Source organism: Amphiura filiformis, chromosome 15 (assembly GCF_039555335.1).
Source record: "Amphiura filiformis chromosome 15, Afil_fr2py, whole genome shotgun sequence".
In the NCBI taxonomy this organism is placed as follows: domain Eukaryota; kingdom Metazoa; phylum Echinodermata; class Ophiuroidea; order Amphilepidida; family Amphiuridae; genus Amphiura; species Amphiura filiformis.
This window is the reverse complement of record NC_092642.1, coordinates 12345526-12367338: the sequence shown is the minus strand read 5'-3', so window position 1 is coordinate 12367338 and position 21813 is coordinate 12345526. Positions and strand designations below refer to the sequence as shown.

General features: G+C 36.9%; 1 protein-coding gene and 5 non-coding genes across 6 annotated transcripts in view; 5 read left to right on the top strand and 1 right to left on the bottom strand.

Moving 5' to 3' along the window:
• Positions 1 to 521: 521 nt before the first annotated feature.
• Positions 522 to 644, top strand: Trnal-caa (transfer RNA leucine (anticodon CAA)). Its single transcript has 2 exons — positions 522 to 559; positions 599 to 644. It is a non-coding gene; the product is annotated as a tRNA-Leu (tRNA).
• A 597-nt stretch (positions 645 to 1241) lies between these two features.
• Trnal-caa (transfer RNA leucine (anticodon CAA)) lies at positions 1242 to 1364 on the top strand. The gene is made up of 2 exons: positions 1242 to 1279; positions 1319 to 1364. It is a non-coding gene; the product is annotated as a tRNA-Leu (tRNA).
• A 247-nt stretch (positions 1365 to 1611) lies between these two features.
• On the top strand, positions 1612 to 1734 carry Trnal-caa (transfer RNA leucine (anticodon CAA)). Its single transcript has 2 exons — positions 1612 to 1649; positions 1689 to 1734. It is a non-coding gene; the product is annotated as a tRNA-Leu (tRNA).
• A 259-nt stretch (positions 1735 to 1993) lies between these two features.
• Positions 1994 to 2118, top strand: Trnal-caa (transfer RNA leucine (anticodon CAA)). The gene is made up of 2 exons: positions 1994 to 2031; positions 2073 to 2118. It is a non-coding gene; the product is annotated as a tRNA-Leu (tRNA).
• A 5943-nt stretch (positions 2119 to 8061) lies between these two features.
• Positions 8062 to 8184, top strand: Trnal-caa (transfer RNA leucine (anticodon CAA)). The gene is made up of 2 exons: positions 8062 to 8099; positions 8139 to 8184. It is a non-coding gene; the product is annotated as a tRNA-Leu (tRNA).
• Positions 8185 to 11680: 3496 nt separating this feature from the next.
• The window catches only part of LOC140170718 (WD repeat and FYVE domain-containing protein 3-like), a 167808-nt gene continuing 157675 nt past the window's right edge, over positions 11681 to 21813 (bottom strand). Inside the window, exons 69-71 of the mRNA XM_072193953.1 lie at positions 20118 to 20229; positions 19464 to 19661; positions 11681 to 19027 (exon numbers count right to left, since the gene is read on the bottom strand). Of these exons, the coding sequence (XP_072050054.1) occupies positions 18931 to 19027; positions 19464 to 19661; positions 20118 to 20229 (407 nt within the window). The 3' untranslated portion in view covers positions 11681 to 18930. The remainder of the gene's footprint in view (positions 19028 to 19463; positions 19662 to 20117; positions 20230 to 21813) is intronic.

Genomic DNA, 21813 nt, shown 5'->3' with positions numbered 1-21813 from the left:
ACCTAATTTTTTTTGGTGTTTTGGGAAAGAATCCATATCTTCAATATGAAAGGTCAACATTTTCAATTGATCGTCGGTTTTTCATCCCACCTACATGCACTTTAAGTGTAAATCATCAGATTTATAAAGTTTACTTCGAGTACTGTTAAATATCAAAAATATCAATTTTTAATCATTTGTCATAAAATGTGTATTACATTGCGAATTTCATAAAATCAAAATTATTTGATATCAGAAGGACATTCTTCGTATTCAGAATACAATTCGATATCTCTGATGTGCTCTAATGTCCCACAATAAATACTGTCCAAACGTTCATACCCCACCCCTTAATATAAATATTTTTTGATAATTGTCCAAAATCTGGAAGGTAACGTGATATACATATATTTTTGTTTAATTTAGTTGCAATTGTACAACGAAATGAGATTCATTCCAATTATTTCATGGTAGCTTTTGTTGCTTATATCACTGTTCGTAATAAGTAATATTACATTCAAAGGCACTGTTCTTGACATCGTGTCAGGATGGCCGAGTGGTCTAAGGCGCCAGACTCAAGGATCACTCCTTACGACATTCTTATGTGTTGTATAGGGGTTTCTGGTCTCCGAATAGAGGCGTGGGTTCGAATCCCACTTCTAACACTTCTTTTTACTCTTTTTAATGGATTGAGGCTCAGCAGTGTTGTCCAGGCTTTGGAAGTAAAACGGAAGAATACAATCAAAAGCATTCGTAGTAAAATGGAAATATCAACTGATAAGAATGGCAATTTAATGAACGCATTTGTCTCACGCTCTGCCCAATACAACTCCTTTCTATATTTTTATCTATTTCCCTACCCCTCTTTCTACCCATTTCTCTCTCCCTCCTCCCTTCTTCTTTTTGCTATCATTCGTGATAGTTGTTGATATTACTTTTTCTTTTATTTCAAATGTAATGTTCGTTATAATTTAATCAAAATATTACAATCGGAAACCCATATTATTATTAGACGTCCTTTCGTAATTTCCATACTTTTACTATTATGTTTTATTAATTTTGTTGATTTGTGTTGACTCACTTTAATTATTAAAACGTTACAGAAGTAACAATGAAACTGTACGAAGATTCATTTATTGTGTTTCGTATCACTCGTGCTGTTTTTACATAATGCAACTGAAATGACCCCGACGGTTTGCCGTAGTACGTCTTTGCCTGTGGAAAATACTTGAAAGAGATATTTCAATACAAACCTGCATCGTGTCAGGATGGCCGAGTGGTCTAAGGCGCCAGACTCAAGGTTCAACACTTACGGCATGTTCATGTGTTGTATAGGGGTTTCTGGTCTCCGAATGGAGGCGTGGGTTCGAATCCCACTTCTGACACTTATTTTGCTTGAAGTTCATTTTACTTGTGAGATTTCTAAGTTTCACAATCCTTATAAATAATAAGTTTTGATAAATTGTCAAAATTCTGGAAGGTAACGTGATATACATATTTATATTATTTTAATTTAGTTACAATTTACAACGAAATGAGATTCATTCCAATTATTTCATGGTAGCTTTTGTTGCTTATATCACTGTTCGTAATAAGTAATATTACATTCAAATGCACTGTTCTTGACATCGTGTCAGGATGGCCGAGTGGTCTAAGGCGCCAGACTCAAGGTTCAATACTTACGGCATGTTCATGTGTTGTATAGGGGTTTCTGGTCTCCGAATGGAGGCGTGGGTTCGAATCCCACTTCTAACACTTATTTTGCTTTAATTTTTTAAAGTTAATTTTACTCGTGAGATTTCTAAGTTTACAAATCCTTATAAATAACAAGTTTTCATAAATTGTCAAAAATTTGGAAGGTAACGTGATATTCATATTTATATATTATTTTAATTTAGTTACAATTTTACAACGAAATGAGATGCATTCCAATTATTTCATGGTAGCTTTTGTTGCTTATATCACTGTTCGTAATAAGTAATATTACATTCAAAGGCACTGTTCTTGACATCGTGTCAGGATGGCCGAGTGGTCTAAGGCGCCAGACTCAAGGATCAATCCTTACGGCATGGTTGTGTATGTTGTATAGGGGCTTCTGGTCTCCGAATGGAGGCGTGGGTTCGAATCCCACTTCTGACACTTCTTTTTACTGCTTTAATGGGTTGAGGCTCAGCAGTGTCGTCCAGGCTTTGGAAGTAAAACGGAAGAATACAATCAAAAGCATTCGTAGTAAAATGGAAATATCAACTGATAAGAATGGCAATTTAATGAACGCATTTGTCACACGCTCTGCCCAATACAACTCCTTTCTATATTTTTATCTATTTCCCTACCCCTCTTTCTACCCATTTCTCTCTCCCTCCTCCCTTCTTATTTTTTCTATCCTTCGTGATAGTTGTTGATATTACTTTTTCTGTTATTTCAAAGGTAATGTTCGTTACGGGACCTGAAATCGGATAGGAATATAACCATCCTTCCTGCCGATAAAGGCAGATCTACTGTCGTGCTCAATACTGCTACGTATAAAGAAAAGGCAAGTGAACTTTTAAGCGATGGGAACACTTATGAGAACATAAAAAAGGACCCCACTGCTAAATATAAGACTCAATTAGTGGATCAACTGAAAGCTCTTAAAGAAGAGGAGGCTATTGACTTTAAATGTTACAAACAGTTGTATCCCACGACTTCAGTGGTGCCTAAGTTCTACGGCCTCCCGAAGGTGCACAAGCCAGCCTGCCCTCTGAGACCGATCGTTGCTAGTAGAGGGTCCATCACCTACAACACGGCCAAATACGTAGCCAACATCTTGTCTCCGCTTGTCGGCAAGTCCAGTACGCATTTAAAGAACAGTGAAGAACTTGTTAACAAACTGTCTCAGTTCAAACTTAGTCCTAGCGAATGTCTTGTGTCATACGATGTCACAGCCTTATTCACCAGTGTGCCAGTGGAAGAAAGTTTGGTCATCGTGAAAGATCTGCTCACAGCTGATGACACTTTGGATTCCAGGACTGACCTCAACCCACAACAAGTCACTGATTTACTTAGCACTTGCCTCAAGACCACGTATTTTATCTACGACGGCAAGTACTACATTCAACGAGAGGGAGCCGCGATGGGTTCACCGGTGAGTCCCATAATCGCCAACCTATTTATGGAGAACTTTGAGGAGAAAGCCATCACATCCTTTCATACCCCACCCCGCTATTTCGGGAGATATGTTGACGATACCATGGTGATCATTGAGCGTTCCGAGGTTGACAGTTTCACCCACCATCTGAACTCCATTCATGACTCTATCAAGTTCACCGTTGAACATGAATCCAACAACTCCATCGCCATGTTAGACACGCTCATCTCGCGCAACGCGGACGGCTCCCTATCCTTCAGTGTATATAGGAAGAGTACACACACAGACCAATATCTGAACTTTGCGAGTCACCAGCCACTAGAACACAAGTTAGGGGTTATTCGAACGTTGACCCACCGCGCCAAAACCCTATCCTCTGATAGTGAACGCCTGGAACAGGAAATGGACCATGTCAAGAAATCGCTTGCCATCTGCGGTTACACCAAGTGGGCGTGGAGTTCCCCTTCCAGCAAGCGTCATGAGCCTAAACCCAAACAACGGACAGACCGCCCCAAGGGGCACATCACTCTCCCCTACGTACGCGGTGTCACTGAGTCCATCAACAGGAAGATACGCAAGGCGGGCGTCACGGTTCATGTGAAACCAACAAATACCATCCGTAGCATGGTTGTGTCGCCCAAAGACAAACCAAAAACTCTGGATCGCACTGGGACAATATGAAGAGTTTGTTTCCAAAAGGCGCTAAATCCAATAGCTGCCTTGTGTCACATTTTTATGGTATATTTTAACATTTTTAAAGTTTAAATGACATTTAACAATTGGAATGGATATGTTAGTAACTCTATCTTATTTTCTAACTATTTACAAAATCATTTTGTCCCTAAAAATTCTCCAATGCAACGTTTTAAAATAGCTGCCATTGGATTTAGCGCCTTTTGGAACAAAAAATATTATTTTCTTTTATATTTATTGTTTTTGTCTTCGCACGAGGGAGATTAAAGAGATTTGCAATTATTTTTTAAAGATATCCAAAGAATTGTTAGAACTATTCAAGTGGTCCAATGTTATTAGATTGGCAAGGTTACTGCTACTCATAGGAATATCTGCAATTGAATTTTACATAAAGCAGCCGTTGGATTTAGCGCCTTTTGGAAACAAACTCTTCATATATAATATCAAGTGCCAGGATTGCCCATCACAGTATGTCGGTGAAACTGAGCGTCCACTGTCCAAACGTGTTTCTGAGCACAAACGCGAAGCGTCACCTGTTGGTGCACACATGAGAGCCGCCAAACACACCTTTGATCCTCAAGAAGTGCAAATTTTAGACTCGGACCCCCGATGGTATCAGAGAGGAGTGAAAGAGGCTATTTATATCGCCGCCACTAATCCAGATCTCAACAAAGACTTGGGACGGCACCCCCTCCCCCCCGCCTACAAGAAGCTGACCGGGTCTAGTGATTTGGGATCAATACCCAGGTCACGTGATCCGATTCGCGCTACCACGTCTAGTACCAGCAATCCATCAGAGTGCTGAAGAAGTGAGCTTGGATAAGTCACGAAAATTACACGTAAGTGTAAATATCATTTGCTTGTGTGAATCAGTTAAAATTTACACCAATATTAATGTTCGTTATAATTTAATCAAAATATTACAATCGGAAACCCATATTATTATTAGACGTCCTTTCGTAATTCCCATAATATTACTATTATGTTTTATTAATTTTGATTTGTGTTGACTCACTTTAATTATTAAAACGTTACAGAAGTAACAATGAAACTGTACGAAGATTCATTTATTGTGTTTCGTACAACGCACTGAATGGTCTATTGTTCTATTGTGTCCGATTTGAGCGCTGACATATTGGAAAATGTTGCCAATCAATATTCATGAGAGTGTACATTCAACGTCCAATTTTCGAAATTGGGTGACTTGTGCTTGGCAGGTGTAAAATACATCTGACTGGGCGTTTTAAATACGTAACGCATAACGGCATTGACATCATCGAATGGCTGCCTATAGTGCTGTTAGTGTTAGGCCTATGTGGGGGGTGGGGGGCTGTGTTTAGTTTCTATAATAATTATTATAACTTATAAGGCCCAAATTTATTTGTCATTCCTTTCTTTTCCTTTCTCTGTACTTATTCTTTCCTTGCTAAAGTATCACTCCCTCTTCTTATCACCCGTCCCTTCTCCACCCCTCTTACTTTTTGTCCCCTCTTATTCCTATCATTTTCCTTACCTTTCTATTTATTTACATCTATTTATTTATTTCTCTTCATTTCTTCCTCTTGCTCTCTTCCTCCAGTCCCCCTCTCATTCTTCATATCCCCTCCTCCACCTCTACCTCCCTCATCCCCTCCCAAGACCTCTCACAGAAGAGCCCCCCTTCAGTACACCACTGTTTATGACATTCTCCTTCTTAAAATAAAATAAAATGTCAATTTGTGAAACAAGTTTTATATAGGCCTATACCGGTATACTTATTATATGTTACATGTATACGTAGCTATTACCATTATACAGTACTATAGACATGGAGACATGGCAGCCTTGATGTATAATCATTCAGCAAGCGCATTCAATTTATTTAAATGAAGCACCTAAATTCAGTAGGGTGACAACGAACTGTACATCAGCGGCTAATGTGTGCCTGTTGTGCTTACGGCTACTCAATCACACCCTTGAGTGGTATGACAACAAAAGGTACTTTTCGTTATAGTAGGCGCTTTCACGCGACTTTCGTTTGATCACTTATTGACAGTAGTCAGCTAGGTAAAGCGTTAATACACTGTCGGGTCAGCTTACCGATTTAATGGCGGAAGCCCTTTGTCCCAAACAAAAGGTACCTTTCGATGAATAGCTTGCCAGATTTCAAATCGGCACAAGTTTACAATGCGTTACATAATCTATTGCCTCTCCATCTTTAATAGCTCCATGGTTTCGTATCACTCATGCTGTTTTTACATGATGCAAATGAAATGATCCCGACGGTTTGCCGTAGTAGGCCTACGTCTTTGTCTGTGGAAAATACTTGAAAGAGATATTTCAATACAAACCTGTATCGTGTCAGGATGGCCGAGTGGTCTAAGGCGCCAGACTCAAGGTTCAATCCTTACGGCATGGTTATGTGTTGTATAGGGGTTTCTGCAAGGGGGTGACACTAAATTCACGGTTGTTCTATTAGCAACGCAAAATCTATGAAAAATTCAGCTGGTTTACTAGCTAGAAAGTGAGGCCAGTTATCGATCCGTTATAGCTCGTTATGAATAATTCATGTTCGACCCCTTGGATCATGTTAATTGAGTTTGGCAAATAACAACGTTGTTAGTTTTGCGAACTTTGCCTGTTCAATGAGAGTATAGCGCGCCCCCAATACATCTGGGCACAAAACAGGCGAAAACGATCCAGTTTAATGAAATGGCGGACGGGTATTCCCATCAGGCACCAGTGATATGTTTTTTCAAAGAAAGTCTACTAATTTGATATGAAATGACATTTTGCAATAGCAAAGTCAAAATTAGGACTTGCTGTCAATAATATGAAGGAAATATGTGACAGAGGCAAGGTGGGAAATACAAGTAGTATTTAAGAATATAATAACCTTTGATACCCGACCTGACCTTCCATCATGGTGCCTTATTCGTCTTTATGTATTTCTATTATGCTCTCAAGTAAAATAAAATACCAATCTGCTCTGAGCAGACAATGTTACTTGGCTCCCAGCATGAATTATTGATTTTATACGGAAGTAAAGAAATGCACAGTGTATGTGCATGATGTGCAAGCATACTCCAAATATTTACGGTAAATCTGAATAGTGGTCACATGTTAACATATCATGTGTTCGGGAAATCACGTGGCAACATTTTAAGATTTCAGGCTTGTTTACTAGTTAATTGCCATTTGTACTCTTTATTATTTATCTTTGTTAATTAACATATATTTTAAATGCTGATAAATCGTGGTTGGCTACCCATGATATCTGTTAAATTCAATGTTTTATGAATATAATTCTACCATGCAGAGGGGGTCACGCAGCAGAATTTCACATCACCTGACTTAGCTACATTTCGAAGCTCTGCTCTTCAAATTCATGTAAATTTCAAAGTTTATACATTTAACATATTTAATATGATACTAATTTTTTGTTATAACCAACTGGTACACGAAATATTCTAGCTTATTACCTATACAGAAAGGTGATTATCAGCCTTCACTCAGCAAATTGACATGCCCGGCATATGCAGCCATTCTCCGTCTGGATAACATGACTGTCGCCCTCAATACTTCTGGGCGCAAATTTAAATAACAATACGCTATTTACATATCAATGCGGCCTCATGCTAATTAAAGCTGCCCCATCCAGGAGTTCATCTATGGTTTCTGGTCTCCGAATGGAGGCGTGGGTTCGAATCCCACTTCTGACACATCTTTTTACTCTTTTAATGGGTTGAGGCTCAGCAGTGAAATGGAAGAATACTATCAAAAACATTCGTAGTAAAATGGAAATATCAACTGATAAGAATGGCAATTTAATGAACGCATTTGTCTCACGCTCTGCCCAACTCATTTCTATATTTTTATATATTTACCTGCCCCTCTTTCTACCCATTTCTCTCTCCCTCCTCCCTTCTTCTTTTTTCTACCCTTCGTGATAGTTGTTGATATTACTTTTTCTGTTATTTCAAAGGTTATAATTTAATCAAAATACTACAACCGGAAACCCATATTATTATTAGACGTCCTTTCGTAATTCCCATACTATTACTATTATGTTTTATTAATTTTTTGATTTGTGTTGACTCACTTTAATTATTAAAACGTTACAGAAGTAACAATGAAACTGTACGAAGATTCATTTATTGTGTTTCGTATCACTCATGCTGTTTTTACATGATGCAACTGAAATGACCCCGACGGTTTGCCGTAGTACGTCTTTGTCTGTGGAAAATACTTGAAAGAGATATTTCAATACAAACTTGCATCGTGTCAGGATGGCCGAGTGGTCTAAGGCGCCAGACTCAAGGTTCAATCCTTACGGCATGTTTATGTGTTGTATAGGGGTTTCTGGTCTCCGAATGGAGGCGTGGGTTCGAATCCCACTTCTGACACTTATTTAAAGTTCATTTTACTCGTCAGATTGGTAAGTTTCACAATCCTTTTAAATAATTTTTGATAAATTGTCAAAATTCTGGAAGATAACGTGATATACATATCCATGTTTTTTTTTTTTATCTGTTACGTTAGAGGAATATTCCATCTCGAGGGTGCTTGATATCTTGTCAGGATGACCGAGTGGTCTAAGGCGCCAGACTCAAGGGTCAATCCTTACGGCATGGTTATCCGTTATATAGGGCTTTCTGGTCTTCTGACACTAGTTTTTATTCTTTGAAGGGTTGAGGCTCTGCAGTTTCGTCTAGGCTATGTAAGCAAAAGTCCCAATATTTACATATTTTACAATATTACATTTGGGTACTAGTATTAGTATTGCGGATTAATCCATGGGGAGTTGAGCCCAAGGTCGTACAAGCTACAGAATTGGAACATACACTCCTATGGGTTACTTATTATGGAAAAACCTGCTAGCTAATTAAGGGATCCAATACCCAAAGTAAAGTACCAACATTTTTGCAGTTACTCCCTTTGAATCATTTATTAGGATAAAATGTTAGCAGATTCAAAATCCAAGATGGCCATCACTTTTTGCATACTTCACTCAAGAACTGTGCATGAGAGCTAGGTCAAACTATACTTTTTTCTGAATCCTTATGACAAGAAGAATCATGCTGTGAAAGTTTGATCAGAGGCATTGGCGCCAATCCGGCTTGAAATGTGGAGAGGGGGAAGATCAACCCGAATTGTCAAAAGGTGGCTGACAAGAATACAAAATGGGTAATTTTACTGAAAGGTGGGGGGGGGGGGCACATCCCCAGGATTGACGCCCATGATCAGGGGGTCATAAAGTTTATGTTTAGTATGAAAAACAAAAATAAAAATGTCCTCAATGGGCAAGAAAAAAAATGTCTATGAACACATGCAGTTGGCACACAATGAAAGAGTCGCAAAACAAACACTTTGCTTTTACATAAATTGTTTTTATTATTTTAGTCTCTCACTTCTGATAATAATAACCACATCAACTTTTAAATGTGGCCACCAAAAAAATTCCCTTTAAAAGTGCTGGCAAGGTCATGAATAAAGAATATTAACTTTCTTATAATTATCATATATTTATATACAAATCATAGTTTGACCACAATATGAGACATATATTGCAGGGATTTATTATATATACTCAATTCACAATAATATTATATTGAATATATACAGCATATGTACTTACACAAATTTATTTCAATAAATCATCTGGCCCCTTTATTATAATAATAATTATGTAATATTATATCAATAACCATTGGCTTATTCTAGTTGAAATCCTTACACCCCCTATGAAAGACATAACCTTAATCTTCAACACAGGACGAGTGGGGTTATCTGAATGGGTGACTCCATTTGAAATTTACACCCCTGTGTGGGAAGATTATGGTAATATCTTCCATATGTGATGTTGGATTTTCAACTGGAATAGTTCAGTTTTCACATTATTAGTTTTTATGGATTCACAAAGGTTACACCATGGAGTATTACCATGGTTACACTGAGCCATTCATACAAAAAACATGTACAAGTTTTGAGTTGTAGGGAATTATTGAATGAACTGAAAATAGATATAATTTATGCAACAAGGCAACTGGACATGTCTAACATGGCAACACTTATAAGTTTGATCTCTTTGCGAGCAATAGTACCTGGGATGCATTAACACATCATGTTACCTCATTCATAACTTTGTTCCATTTTCCTTTTATTTTTCATCCATCACAAAAAATAACAAAAAATCTAACAAAAATTACTCTTGCAAAACAGGGCTGAAAATATTCCTTATTCTGTCTTTTTCACCTGGCAGTGCACACACAACTTGTGGTGGGCAGTTGCTAATAACTGGAAGTGAATAAATAAAATGCAAATATATTTCCAACAATTTTCTGTACAGTACTGCACACATTTGCTTGAACTTCAGTGCATGTCAAATCTTAACCCAGAAGTATTTTCCACAGCCATTTAAAGGCAAAACACCCCCCACAATAAAACCTCATTATTTTCCCACATTCGTTTTTAAACATGAATTAAAAAAATATCAAGAAACCAAAAAAAACCCAAAAAAACATACTTATATTTCCTAACAGTTTGGTTGCAACTCAAGACCTTGTAACCTTATGCTACATGTTTCCCATCTTCATGACATATTGGGCTATTCCACTTGAAATACATACACCCCTATGAAAGTCATGACCTTAATCTCCCAGCGTGTGAATTTCAATTCAAGTCACCCGTTCAGGTCGACTCATTTGAAATTCACACACCCTGTGTGGGAGATTAAGGTCATGACTTTCATAGGGGGTGTATGGATTTCAACTGGAATAGCCCAGCCCATTACATGTACATATCAAGGGCTCAGCACAACAATTCATTTAGTATTAACCATCTCCATTTTGGCGAAAATCTTTGTACCCAAATTTTCAGAATATAATGGCGTTTCCCGTGACAACAACTACATGTTCATTTCAACTGACCACAATAAAACCACACACCAGTGAAACAGCCTTTATATATAAAGGCCTAAATTATTTTCAAAATTGCCAAACTGGAGATGAGAAGTGCTGCACTGAGCCCTAAATAGATCACCACTAGGATGCAAAAAAGTCGTAACTAACAATGAAATAAAAAGATGCTATCATCGTTCGGTAGGAAAAACCTCTTATGTACTTGCAGCCCTTGAACATGTTTAAAACAAAACTGCCAACAGGTTACATAGTAGTTTTAGCTTTAAACATGTTCAGGGACCAACGACACAGGTTTTTCCTGCCCAACGACGCTAAGTTCTGGCATGATATGATATGAATTAATCCCACATATTTAGTGATTGTGATGAAAACGGCAACTCTAAATGTATATGTTCCTTTGTTAAGAATTCTACCTACATGTATGCAACAACATCACTTACTACATTTGCATCTCTCTTTCCTCAGGAACTAGTCTACTCTTACTGTGTGCATTGCTGAACAAAGTTTAATTGACATCGGTACAATTTAGTCCTATTTAATTTATTGTTTTAAATAATATTTCACTTTTAAATGGCTATAAAGTGTTTTAAAAGTTCAGGTTTGAGACATGACTGACATGCTGAGGCTCCCCGCACATTTGAGCAACTTTGCTTTCTCTGACATTAACGACCCAGCCCATATATGGCAATTTACACCACATCAGACTACTCCAGATAATACAAATCCATACACCCCCTATGAAAGACATGACATTTATCTCCCACACATGGGGGTGTAGATTTCAAGTGGAGTCATCCGTTTAGGTAACCCATTTCAAATTCACACTCCGTTTGGAAGATTATGGTCATGTCTTCCATAGGGGTGTCTGGATGTCAACTGAAATAGCCCATCCAAAACATTCTTAATGGAAAATCCCACCAGCAAGTTTTGATAGATACAGTCTACAAAATAAGATAAATTTCATTGCACATTTGAAAATGACCTTTGAAAATTTGGGTACAAAAACTTAAAGGTTATTGAACTATGCCGCTGGGATGAGAGCATCGTGGTTCATAGTGTGTGTGGGATATTGAAGTCATGTCTTCCATAGGGTGGAGTATGGATTTCAAGTGGAATAGCCCATTATATGTAGATTACAATGTTAACAGTCATAACAGGAATCAGTAGTCTTGTTAGTCCGACTTTGATTGATAAAGACAATTTTGGTTGAAGAACACCAGTATTTCTTAATTCTAGTGTAAAAAACCCAAATACATTTTGACTTTTGGACCCGTATGTTATCATGAGACCAGGACATTACATAAGCATTACAATGTGGCTGATACTGGGATACATTTAAAAGTGCTATTCAATATATTTTGGCTTCCAATACTTTGCACATTTTATAGTAAAATCCACACATTACTTGCATTTTATAAAGAGGGATACAAATTTTTCTTGGCATTGGTCCACTCATCTCATACTTTTCAACATAACGGCGTGAGATACCATATCACATGACAATAAATAGATATGAAAATAATAGCTTGCCATACAGTGGGTGTAAGCTTAAAAATGAAATTGGTGGAACCATTGGGCTATTCCAGTAGAAATCAATACACCCCTATGGAAGACCAGACCTTAATCTTCCAATATATACCTGTGTGGGAGATTAAGGTCATATCATCTTTGTCATGTCTTCCACAGGGGTGTATGGAGTTCAACCGGACTAACCCAATGAAGATTTAATTGGGCAAAATGACTACCTAAAACCGGACTGATGGAAAAACATACAGTCCTACCTCCCTTATCCGGACCACTTATACGCATGTCTCTGTTATTCAGCTCTGTAATCTTCATAGGAGTGCACTGACCCCATATTCAAAGTCATGCTTGCTGTAGTTTTGATGTTATTTGATATGTAATTTTGTATGCTTTGTAAATCGCTATAATCATGTTTGATGCTTCCTGTAGTTTATGTTATTTTGATATGTAAAATTTGTATTAAGGGCCTATGCTTTGTAAATCGCTACCGGTATATCATATTTGTTGTACTTGTAATTTGTTGTATAATTTTGTATTAGGGCATACTTTGTAAAGCGCTTAGCGACTTATGTTTTAAGCGCTTCATAAATGTTTCTTTATTATTATTATTATTATTATTTTTGGTCCTAATTTGAGCACTTTGGACATTCAGTGCATAGCTAAACATAGCTCACTTATATGGATTTATACTTATCCAGCCAATTCTTGATCCCATCATGGCCACATAAAAGAGGTTAGACTGCATATAACTTTCTGGGGCACGCTAGTTACATCAAACATTAAAAGGAAATTCTTCATGTGCTTTATGAATATAACCACTAATTGGTACCAGTGTAATGCACCTCCATAACCATACTGCTAGGTGTGCGTATAAAAAGGACTTGTTCCCATTCATGTGAAAGTTTCAATGTTATTTCACTTGACTATTGCAAGATTAAGATAACAATTATTATTTACATAACTTGCAATTCACAAGATCAATCTTTGCATTAAACCCTTTAGATTAAAAAAACAAAACAAAAACAATGCTCAACTTTAGTGTTATATTTCTGCTGCAATATTAGAAATCGTTTACCGGTTGTATTAATCATCTTGAGATAACCTGCATGTTTGTTAAGCTTCACCGTTCACATAGTATAATATTATTATGCACTTTATTTGTGTGCTCTTATATATTAACCTTGGTGGCACACTTGTACGCTTACTTTTTTACTTGTACCTTGTCTTCATATGGAATGTATATTAATTCAAGCCTTACAAAAATTGCTTATCTAAAAAGTAAAAACATAACATGGCACATCCCTCATGCATTGGGTAAGTATGACACATAGTTAGCCTGTAATTGTCAGGACATCATTGATTGCTTATACAGCTGTGTAATTCTGAAATGAATAATGATGTCTTGACAATCACTCTATTCTATGTATGAACCCTTACATGAAGGAAAACCCCATATACCAATACCCTAGCTGTACTAAAAAATATTGAACAGAAATTTGATTCAAGATGTATTGAATATATGGACCAGCCATATATTAAAAAAAAAATAAAGTACTTATGCGTGTTCAGATCATCCAATACAAACATGATGCTGAAGTAGTGGGTTGTGTATTTCATAGATTCTCTCTCTCAGTCGTGTCAGGTGGCACTATGGAGTGCTGCTAGATGCAAGATGGTTAGAAGTGTATAATGATGATAAGATGCAACCTTCTTGCACGTAACAGTTCAATTCTATTTGTCAAATTGCAAACAAAATTGCTGTTGCCCTAAAATATTCCCATAATTTATTGCTTCAAACAAAGAGCTAACATTCTAATTACAAATGCAGTTTATAAAGTACACCTTAACCAGGGATATTCTTCCATTTGGACATCAACCAAACTTCAGAGTATTATCTCTAGCAAAATCCATCGAAAGTTTCAACAAAAATTTACAATTGAAACAAATAGGATTTGATAGGATTTGTTACAATAACATAATATGTGATGCGATCAAGCAAAATCAGTCGGAACTCAGAAATATTGATTTTGAGATATAGCCAAACAAAGGAAACATTTCCTTTTGTTTCCTCTTGTTTTGGTAACTCTTTAATTGCTTGTACCTTTGGAACTGTTTGCTCAATTTCAATGGTGTTTTCTGCAAAATCCAGCTTTGTAAATGCTTTTTACTATCCTATAAGAAACTGAAAATGTAATATTTCCGAGTTCTGACTGATTTTGCTTGATCGCATCATATATTACATTATGAGAATTAGTAACCTTTGTCGTCACTTGCTTTTGATAACCTAGTCAACAGCTTTGATGAATTGAATCCAAGGTGTTTGAGTCCACTTAAAGAATACAACAAAATAAGGAAGATATTGTGAAATTAATAAATAAAATATACAAATAAAGTTTCTATACACACTATAATACAGCAGACTCTTGGTGGGAAATAGAAAATGGGCTATTCCAGTTGAAAGACATGACCTTAATATCCCATACAGGGAGTGTCAATTTCAAATGGGAGTCACCTATTCAGGTAACCATTTGAAATACACACTCCCTGTGTGGAAGATTAAGATTAAGGTCATGACTTCCATCCAGGGGGTATACAGATTTCAACTGGAATAGCCCAATAAGACATAATATATAAAGACAAATAACCAAATCATTTGCAATATACCCGGGGGTTCACTCCCATTGTGGCCTGTACACCATCCGCGATAATCCACTTTTGAAAAACACCCTAAACAAGGATTTAACCATTAGCTAAAACGATACCCTAAATAGTTAACATGCACCTGTTTTCACACCTTTAACAGGGATTTTATTCCTTACATCACATTGCAAACCCTAAATTTCATTTCTGCGTATTAGCAATTGCGCTACCCTTTTTCCCCCAATTTTTCATGTTTTTGACACCCTGAACACGATACGCGCGTATCGTGCCTACCCTTTTTACACGTTTTTATTATCGCGGATGGTGTACAGGCCACAATGGGAGTGACACCCGGGCAATATCCATGTAATTTCCACTGGGCTAACTAATAAATTATTTTTGATTGTCACTCATGGAAGGGAAAGAAGACTACCTCCTGATTATTGCCCCATGGGCACAGTAAATTTTGGATTTTCGATGTAACATGTTATGCACGTAAGCAAACCTTACTAACACTCATGCTGTAAGGGAACAAACTGAAAGATCGATGACGTCCTATAAATATGTTGATTACGTTTCTCCTGCTCTCTTAAAAAAACACATCAATGTTATTTTGACCCATTTTCGGTTTTGTTACGGGGATGGAATGGGTCAGCTGTGAAACCAAACTAGTTGGGTTTACAGGATGTCATCTATCTTTTGGGTTGGTCCCTAAAACCAAAGTTATTGTTTGATTTATTTCCTTCTTTCATAAAAAAATAAATGCCACGGTACATTATTTTGGTCCACATGCATACCAATCCAATATGGTGGATTTCCAAAACCAGGCTATTCCAGTTGATCTCCATACACCCCATGTGAAAGGCATGACTTAATCTCCTGCACACAGGGTATTAATTTCAACTAGAGTCACCCATACTAATTCCAATCAGCTGTCTACACTTTGCTTGTACTGCATGCTTCGTAGTGACGACTGATTATCTTACCGTCCATATCATGACGGACTTCTGAAAACTATTCAATGCGATTTTGGTTGTGCGCCGTAGCGCGACCGACTAGCGGCGCCCGTGTACCGCATCGCTGTACCGCACCGCTGTGACAAGATCGCGCTCTGAACTTCTAAAAACAACAAACTCGGTCAAAAGGTCAATTTGGACACAACTGCGCATGCTCTATGCCACAGGAATCCTGTTGCAAAATCCGTCACTTTTTTTCCACAGTTTTCTCAGTCGTCAATCCAGACGGTTGATGACTGAGGGAAGCAGTCTAGGGAGGGGGTATGGATTTCAACTGGAATAGTATAACACACAGGGCTGACTAATCTGGGATCTACCTGCTAACTACAGTACCTGAATTATTAGATATACCCAGTACAGCTTTACTTTGAAGTGTACAGCATTTGAAGTTAGTTAGCGAGGAACTACACATACATTTAGAAAACAACTCAATACATTGATGATGTCCCATAAACTTAACTAGATCTGTTTCATAGCCAACACCCCCCGTCATCCCTTCTGTAACAAAAATCCCTTCTGGGTCAAAAAAAACATTGATGTTTTTTAAGGGCATAGGAGAACCGTAATCAACATTTTTAACCCTCTCCCTTGCTAACCAAACTAGTTTCCTTTATAGGACATCATCAACGTTTTGGGTTGTTCCCTAAATTGATATCTGTATGAGAAATAATAACTGAAAACGTTGGAAGAAAAAAATATATCACTTTTTCTGATCTATTTGACATGATGCCACAGATAATGTGCCGTAACACTTCAAACACCAAATCATTTCACAACATAAGACACCAGAACATATATTATGATTTGCCTTTAGTAACACAAGAACAAAGTTACCGTTTTGACTTCCCAAATATATTTCAGATTAAAATTGTTAGCTTTTAATAAATGATGTACATTACAAATCATCACTTTGTTAATCAAATAAAACTAAAGCTTTCATTAAGAAATTCATTTGTTATTGAACAATTTTTAACATAATTTGATGAGTTGCATTTCCATAAACAACTTCTGAATTTACCCTTCCCCCAATGCCACTTTGTAGGAGGTTGTTACATGTGAACACATTAAACAGGAAAACCACCTGTGCTTACAAACCCAGAACTCTTACATTAATCTTGATAACCATACACATACAATATCTTGCATTGCTATATCTGTGTTTAAACTATCATTACATAGTTTACAAACTGCAACACTGGACACAACACAAAGGCTCATATATGTCTAAGTAATACCTATCTCTATACTTTCCCTTTTCCCAAATGGAATGTTATCCCCAATGGAATGTTATCATTGTTGGATAGTACAAATTACATAATAATAGCAGCTCAGCATGCATCTCTCTCATGTGCGGCATACAAAGAAGATATTGCAGCTTTACACTGCACATCATCTGCATACAACAGCCTTATAAAACACTTGCTGACAATTAAAGTATGCAGATCAACATGCATCTCTATTAGTAGTCATGTGCAGCACACAAAGAAGATATAGCAGCTTTACACTGCACATCATCTGCATACAACAGCCTTATAAAACACTTGCTGACAATTAAAGTATGCAGATCAACATGCATCTCTATTAGTAGTCATGTGCGGCATACAAAGAAGATATAGCAGCTTTACACTGCACATCATCTGCATACAACAGCCTTATAAAACACTTGCTGACAATTTAAGTATGCAGACAATTTATTTCTTTAGTGTTAGTTCAGGAAAAAATTCTGTAATGTAATGTATATATATATTTTGCAATTTTGTACTAAAAGAAGTAATGTTATACCAAACTGCTACTCCACAAATTGATCGATTAGCAAAATTAAGTTAACTTGACAATAATTACGAAGGGTACCCATTCAATTCTAGCGTACTGACATTTTGAGATCATTATAATGAGCATAATCTGTGCTCTTCCTCCACACTGACTTATACAGGTTTTGTGTCATATATTTGGTTTGTATCAAACATACATATATCACCACTCTTGATCTTAAATATCTGAATTCCCCTTTAACTGTCTGTAATTATACAAAAAAACTCATGTGTACTATCAGACACATCTGAACCTTTGTCTTGCGTCCAAGTTGTTAAAAGTAAAGTTCTTTAGATATACTCTATCTATATACAAACAAGAATTGACCATAATACAGGAGGAAGCATTTAGATTTGCTAACAAATTTATACATTGCAGTATGGTGCAAAAAATAAAAATAAGGATGTGACAATTTTTGTTCATGGAAATAAGTTCTATGTACAATGGTCGTCCATTGGGTAACTAAGTTACTGAAGGAGGGCATTTCAAGAACCGCTGCCCTTTATACTCTGATCAGCACCAAATTGACGGCTCTTATTACATTAGATTGATGTCAATGTTAATAGATTGAGTCATGCTTGGTGATATTGCAGCTATAAAATTAAAAAGACGGATTACCTAAAGTGTATTTTGCTTCATTCTATACAAACAAACTTAAACCAAATACATGGTTGACCAAAAAGAGATATGCTTTTCTGGTGTAGTAACAAAAGTGAAATAATTCTCGCCTATTTAGTGCTGATCAGACTATAGACTTGGATGTCTTGAGAAATAATACAAAGTTCACATAAAAACAAAAGGCGACTATTGTACATTGCGTTTCTTAAATTTACATGACACCATGACTATTTACGTTTTTAACAGGGAGTTGAGCAATACCTTCCTATGTCACCACATATAGCTGACACTAGATGGAAATAAGTCTTTATTTTGTCAACATCTGCAAATGTGGATGCCAAAAGGCACTGCATATTAATTGCAGTTTGCAAACTATACCAATATCCTATCACAACCTTCGTCGTCAAAGATATCGTCCCAAAGTGTACAAATCACCCGCACTGAAGTAAATAATACAATCTATCGTCTTTGGTATTGCAAAAAGAGGGCGCACGTACATTCCAACTCATCACGCACGCTCAAATTTCCTGTATAGCTACAAATATGTGACAGACAGAAGACATCCTATATATAGATACCAATCTTTTGTTTACTTTGGCACGACAGAATTTTCACAGGCGGCTTACATCCCCTGGTTTAGGGTCCTGTAACACCCTTGACAGACACGCACTGGGTTGTGGATGTGTAAACGCACTATTTTCGACTCGAAGCGACTGCACCTGAAACATGTCAATAAATAGTGGAAATAATGATGTGTGAGTTTAAGAAACAAAACTGACATTAAATCATAGACATACATAATCATCTTGATCACTGACAAATCCATGTAACTATAATAGGAGACCAAATTAAAAATACTAGTTTGCATCCGATGTCACCTGACAATCAAAATCAGAAATAATGTTTACGATTTGTTGGGATGATTACAATTTCTGAATGCAGCAGTAAAACAGCATGCCCTATGGTTAATTTTGCACCTTGAAAAAAGTTAGGTCTCAGTAATTGGAAACCTTTTTCTCCAAAGACACCATGTCAACACTGCCTAGAAAAGTTGAAAAGGGCACAGCTGAAGTAATTTGATGAATGGTATAAGTACCTCTTAGTCAATATGCATACTTGATAATCAATTTTTCCTGACTTTTTTACACAACTTACTTGGCACAAAACAGCTTGCCACAGTTCCTACAATGATGTCGTCTTTCTGCAAACGTGAACCTGACACCGCATGAATTACAGCTGTCACCGCTCTCATCCCTCACCCAATGGTCAGCCATGGTCTTGCCTGGTTGGTCAGCAACTGACCAGCTGTATACACGCCCTCGCTCATCACCTACATATATCTTCATATGGTCCCTAGAAAGTGTGATAAAAGCTTAATGTTTAATGCATTGCAAATGGAAGACTAACTGTTTCAGTGACAAGGTACCAAGAGAAGATATGTGCTAAGTATTATCATATTGGGCAATAATCTGAAGTTTTAGGCTATTCTGCCTTTCAATACATGTGTACTGGTCTCACCAGAGGTCCAGATATACAACAACAAAAGTTTTAAAACATTTCATTAACTTAAGTTTATATATTATTACCCAAGGGTGTGAGAGGCCACAGACCGACCAAGAGGAACATCACTAAAAAAAAGCTGAAAAACAGCGTAAAATCGACAAATATGGGCTGAAAAGAGTAACTCTCACACCCCTGAATTAATCTGATTTTAAAAAGCTATTTTAAAGCATTTTGAGTAAACCCATTTTATAACATTTCAACAAAACCATTTTTGTGTTTGATGGGCTGAATACACTCAAAACTTACTTTGATATAGCCAGTGCAGTGACGGCGGCCGGATGTGCATTGTCTTTCCTCTCAAACGCTGTATGCATTGTCAGCTTGCTACGGAATAGCAGTTGCCTTTGCCACTTGAAACCTGTTGAATTATATATATTTAAAGAATTAGATGTTTTCAGGATACAAACATAAAATATTGGGATTTTTTAGGATTTAGGAATAGATTAAACATGAAGAATAGAACTATACAATTATCATTGGGTATTGTTTTCATATGAAAAATTGACAAAGGGAGGAAACATCAGTGCTAAAAATATGTAAAGCTCCGTTCATTTGGCCTAATACGTCATTATTTTTCCTGCACTACGTCACTTTTAATCTTATATGTGACCTGCTATAGCCAAAATAACAATTTCTCGATCATGAGAGGATGTACCTTCTGTGTCAGCGTACTTTTCATAGAATAACACGATCGCGCGACCTGCATGACCGAATCTTGACCTTGCCTAGCAACGATCGTGTGATTGGTCAATTCTCAAAAGCTGTGTTTGCGCCGTAAGCGCCGGTATTTGCGTAGTACGCTCGGCGCAAATAACTGTGCGTACCCAAGTTGGCTCTCATGATCGAGAATTTAATATTTTGGCTATACCATGAAATCAGCGTAAAGTTGCAAGGTGTTAGTCACTCAAAACGCCCTGGCTACTGCGTTGGTGTTCACTCACCTGTTAAAGCCACTAAGTATGTCTCTATGTCCTTTGTGAATGGGGGTACAATGGGCCATTCACAAAGGATAATACTACTGGCTTTTACAGGTGGCGGTAAACAAAGAACATCAACTTAGTCAGACCAAATATCTCGAAACTACCAACTCAACAAAAGGAGCATTAAGTCGTGGCAACTTTACGCTGATTTCGTGGTAGCAGGTCGCATATTATAATCACTTGCACTTGTTACAACCATTTAAAATACTGATTTTTCATGAATATTTTGATTTAGCCAATTAGATGATTCAACTTTCAATTTTTGTAACATTTTATATTGGAATTAATTTGTAAAAAAAACCAACCCAACAACAATCCAGGCTATAATTTAATCCTAAAACCTACCCTAATCTGAACATTTTGGGGTGGTAGCAGTTCTTCTAATGTCATGCTGAACTTACATTACACACCTGGACTGTTGACTTGAATTCAAAGAAGTGCAACTTTTGTAGTTTTCAATTACTCCAGTAAAAGTTAAAGGCTGATAATTCTGCCCATAAAATGTCTTGATCTGTCTTGAGCAATAGACATTCAGGTTCAGAACATAAATAGACAATTACATACAAAAATGCATTTCTGGAATTGGGATGTTCTTACTGATGCAGGCATGCACCCCTGGGAATCAATTTGATATGACAGATGACAGTGGACATTAAGGTAGAGGGTTAAATGTCCAGTTTGAACTTTTATATCTAATTTATAAATCTTACAACAATTACAACTCAGTAAACAAGGTTCGTTGTTTCCGATTACAAACAATTACAAACATTATTCAATCAAAAAGTTAATGCCAATATATAACTGTTCATAACTGTTTGGAACCAGGCCAATTTACACTGATTTCAATGGGGCTAATTAGGTATTCATGCGGCCATATCTCGAGCCCTCATGATCTGATTCCCACCAAATTTGGACTGTGGATGTTTTTCATCATGTTCTACTGAAATATGGTCATGAAAACG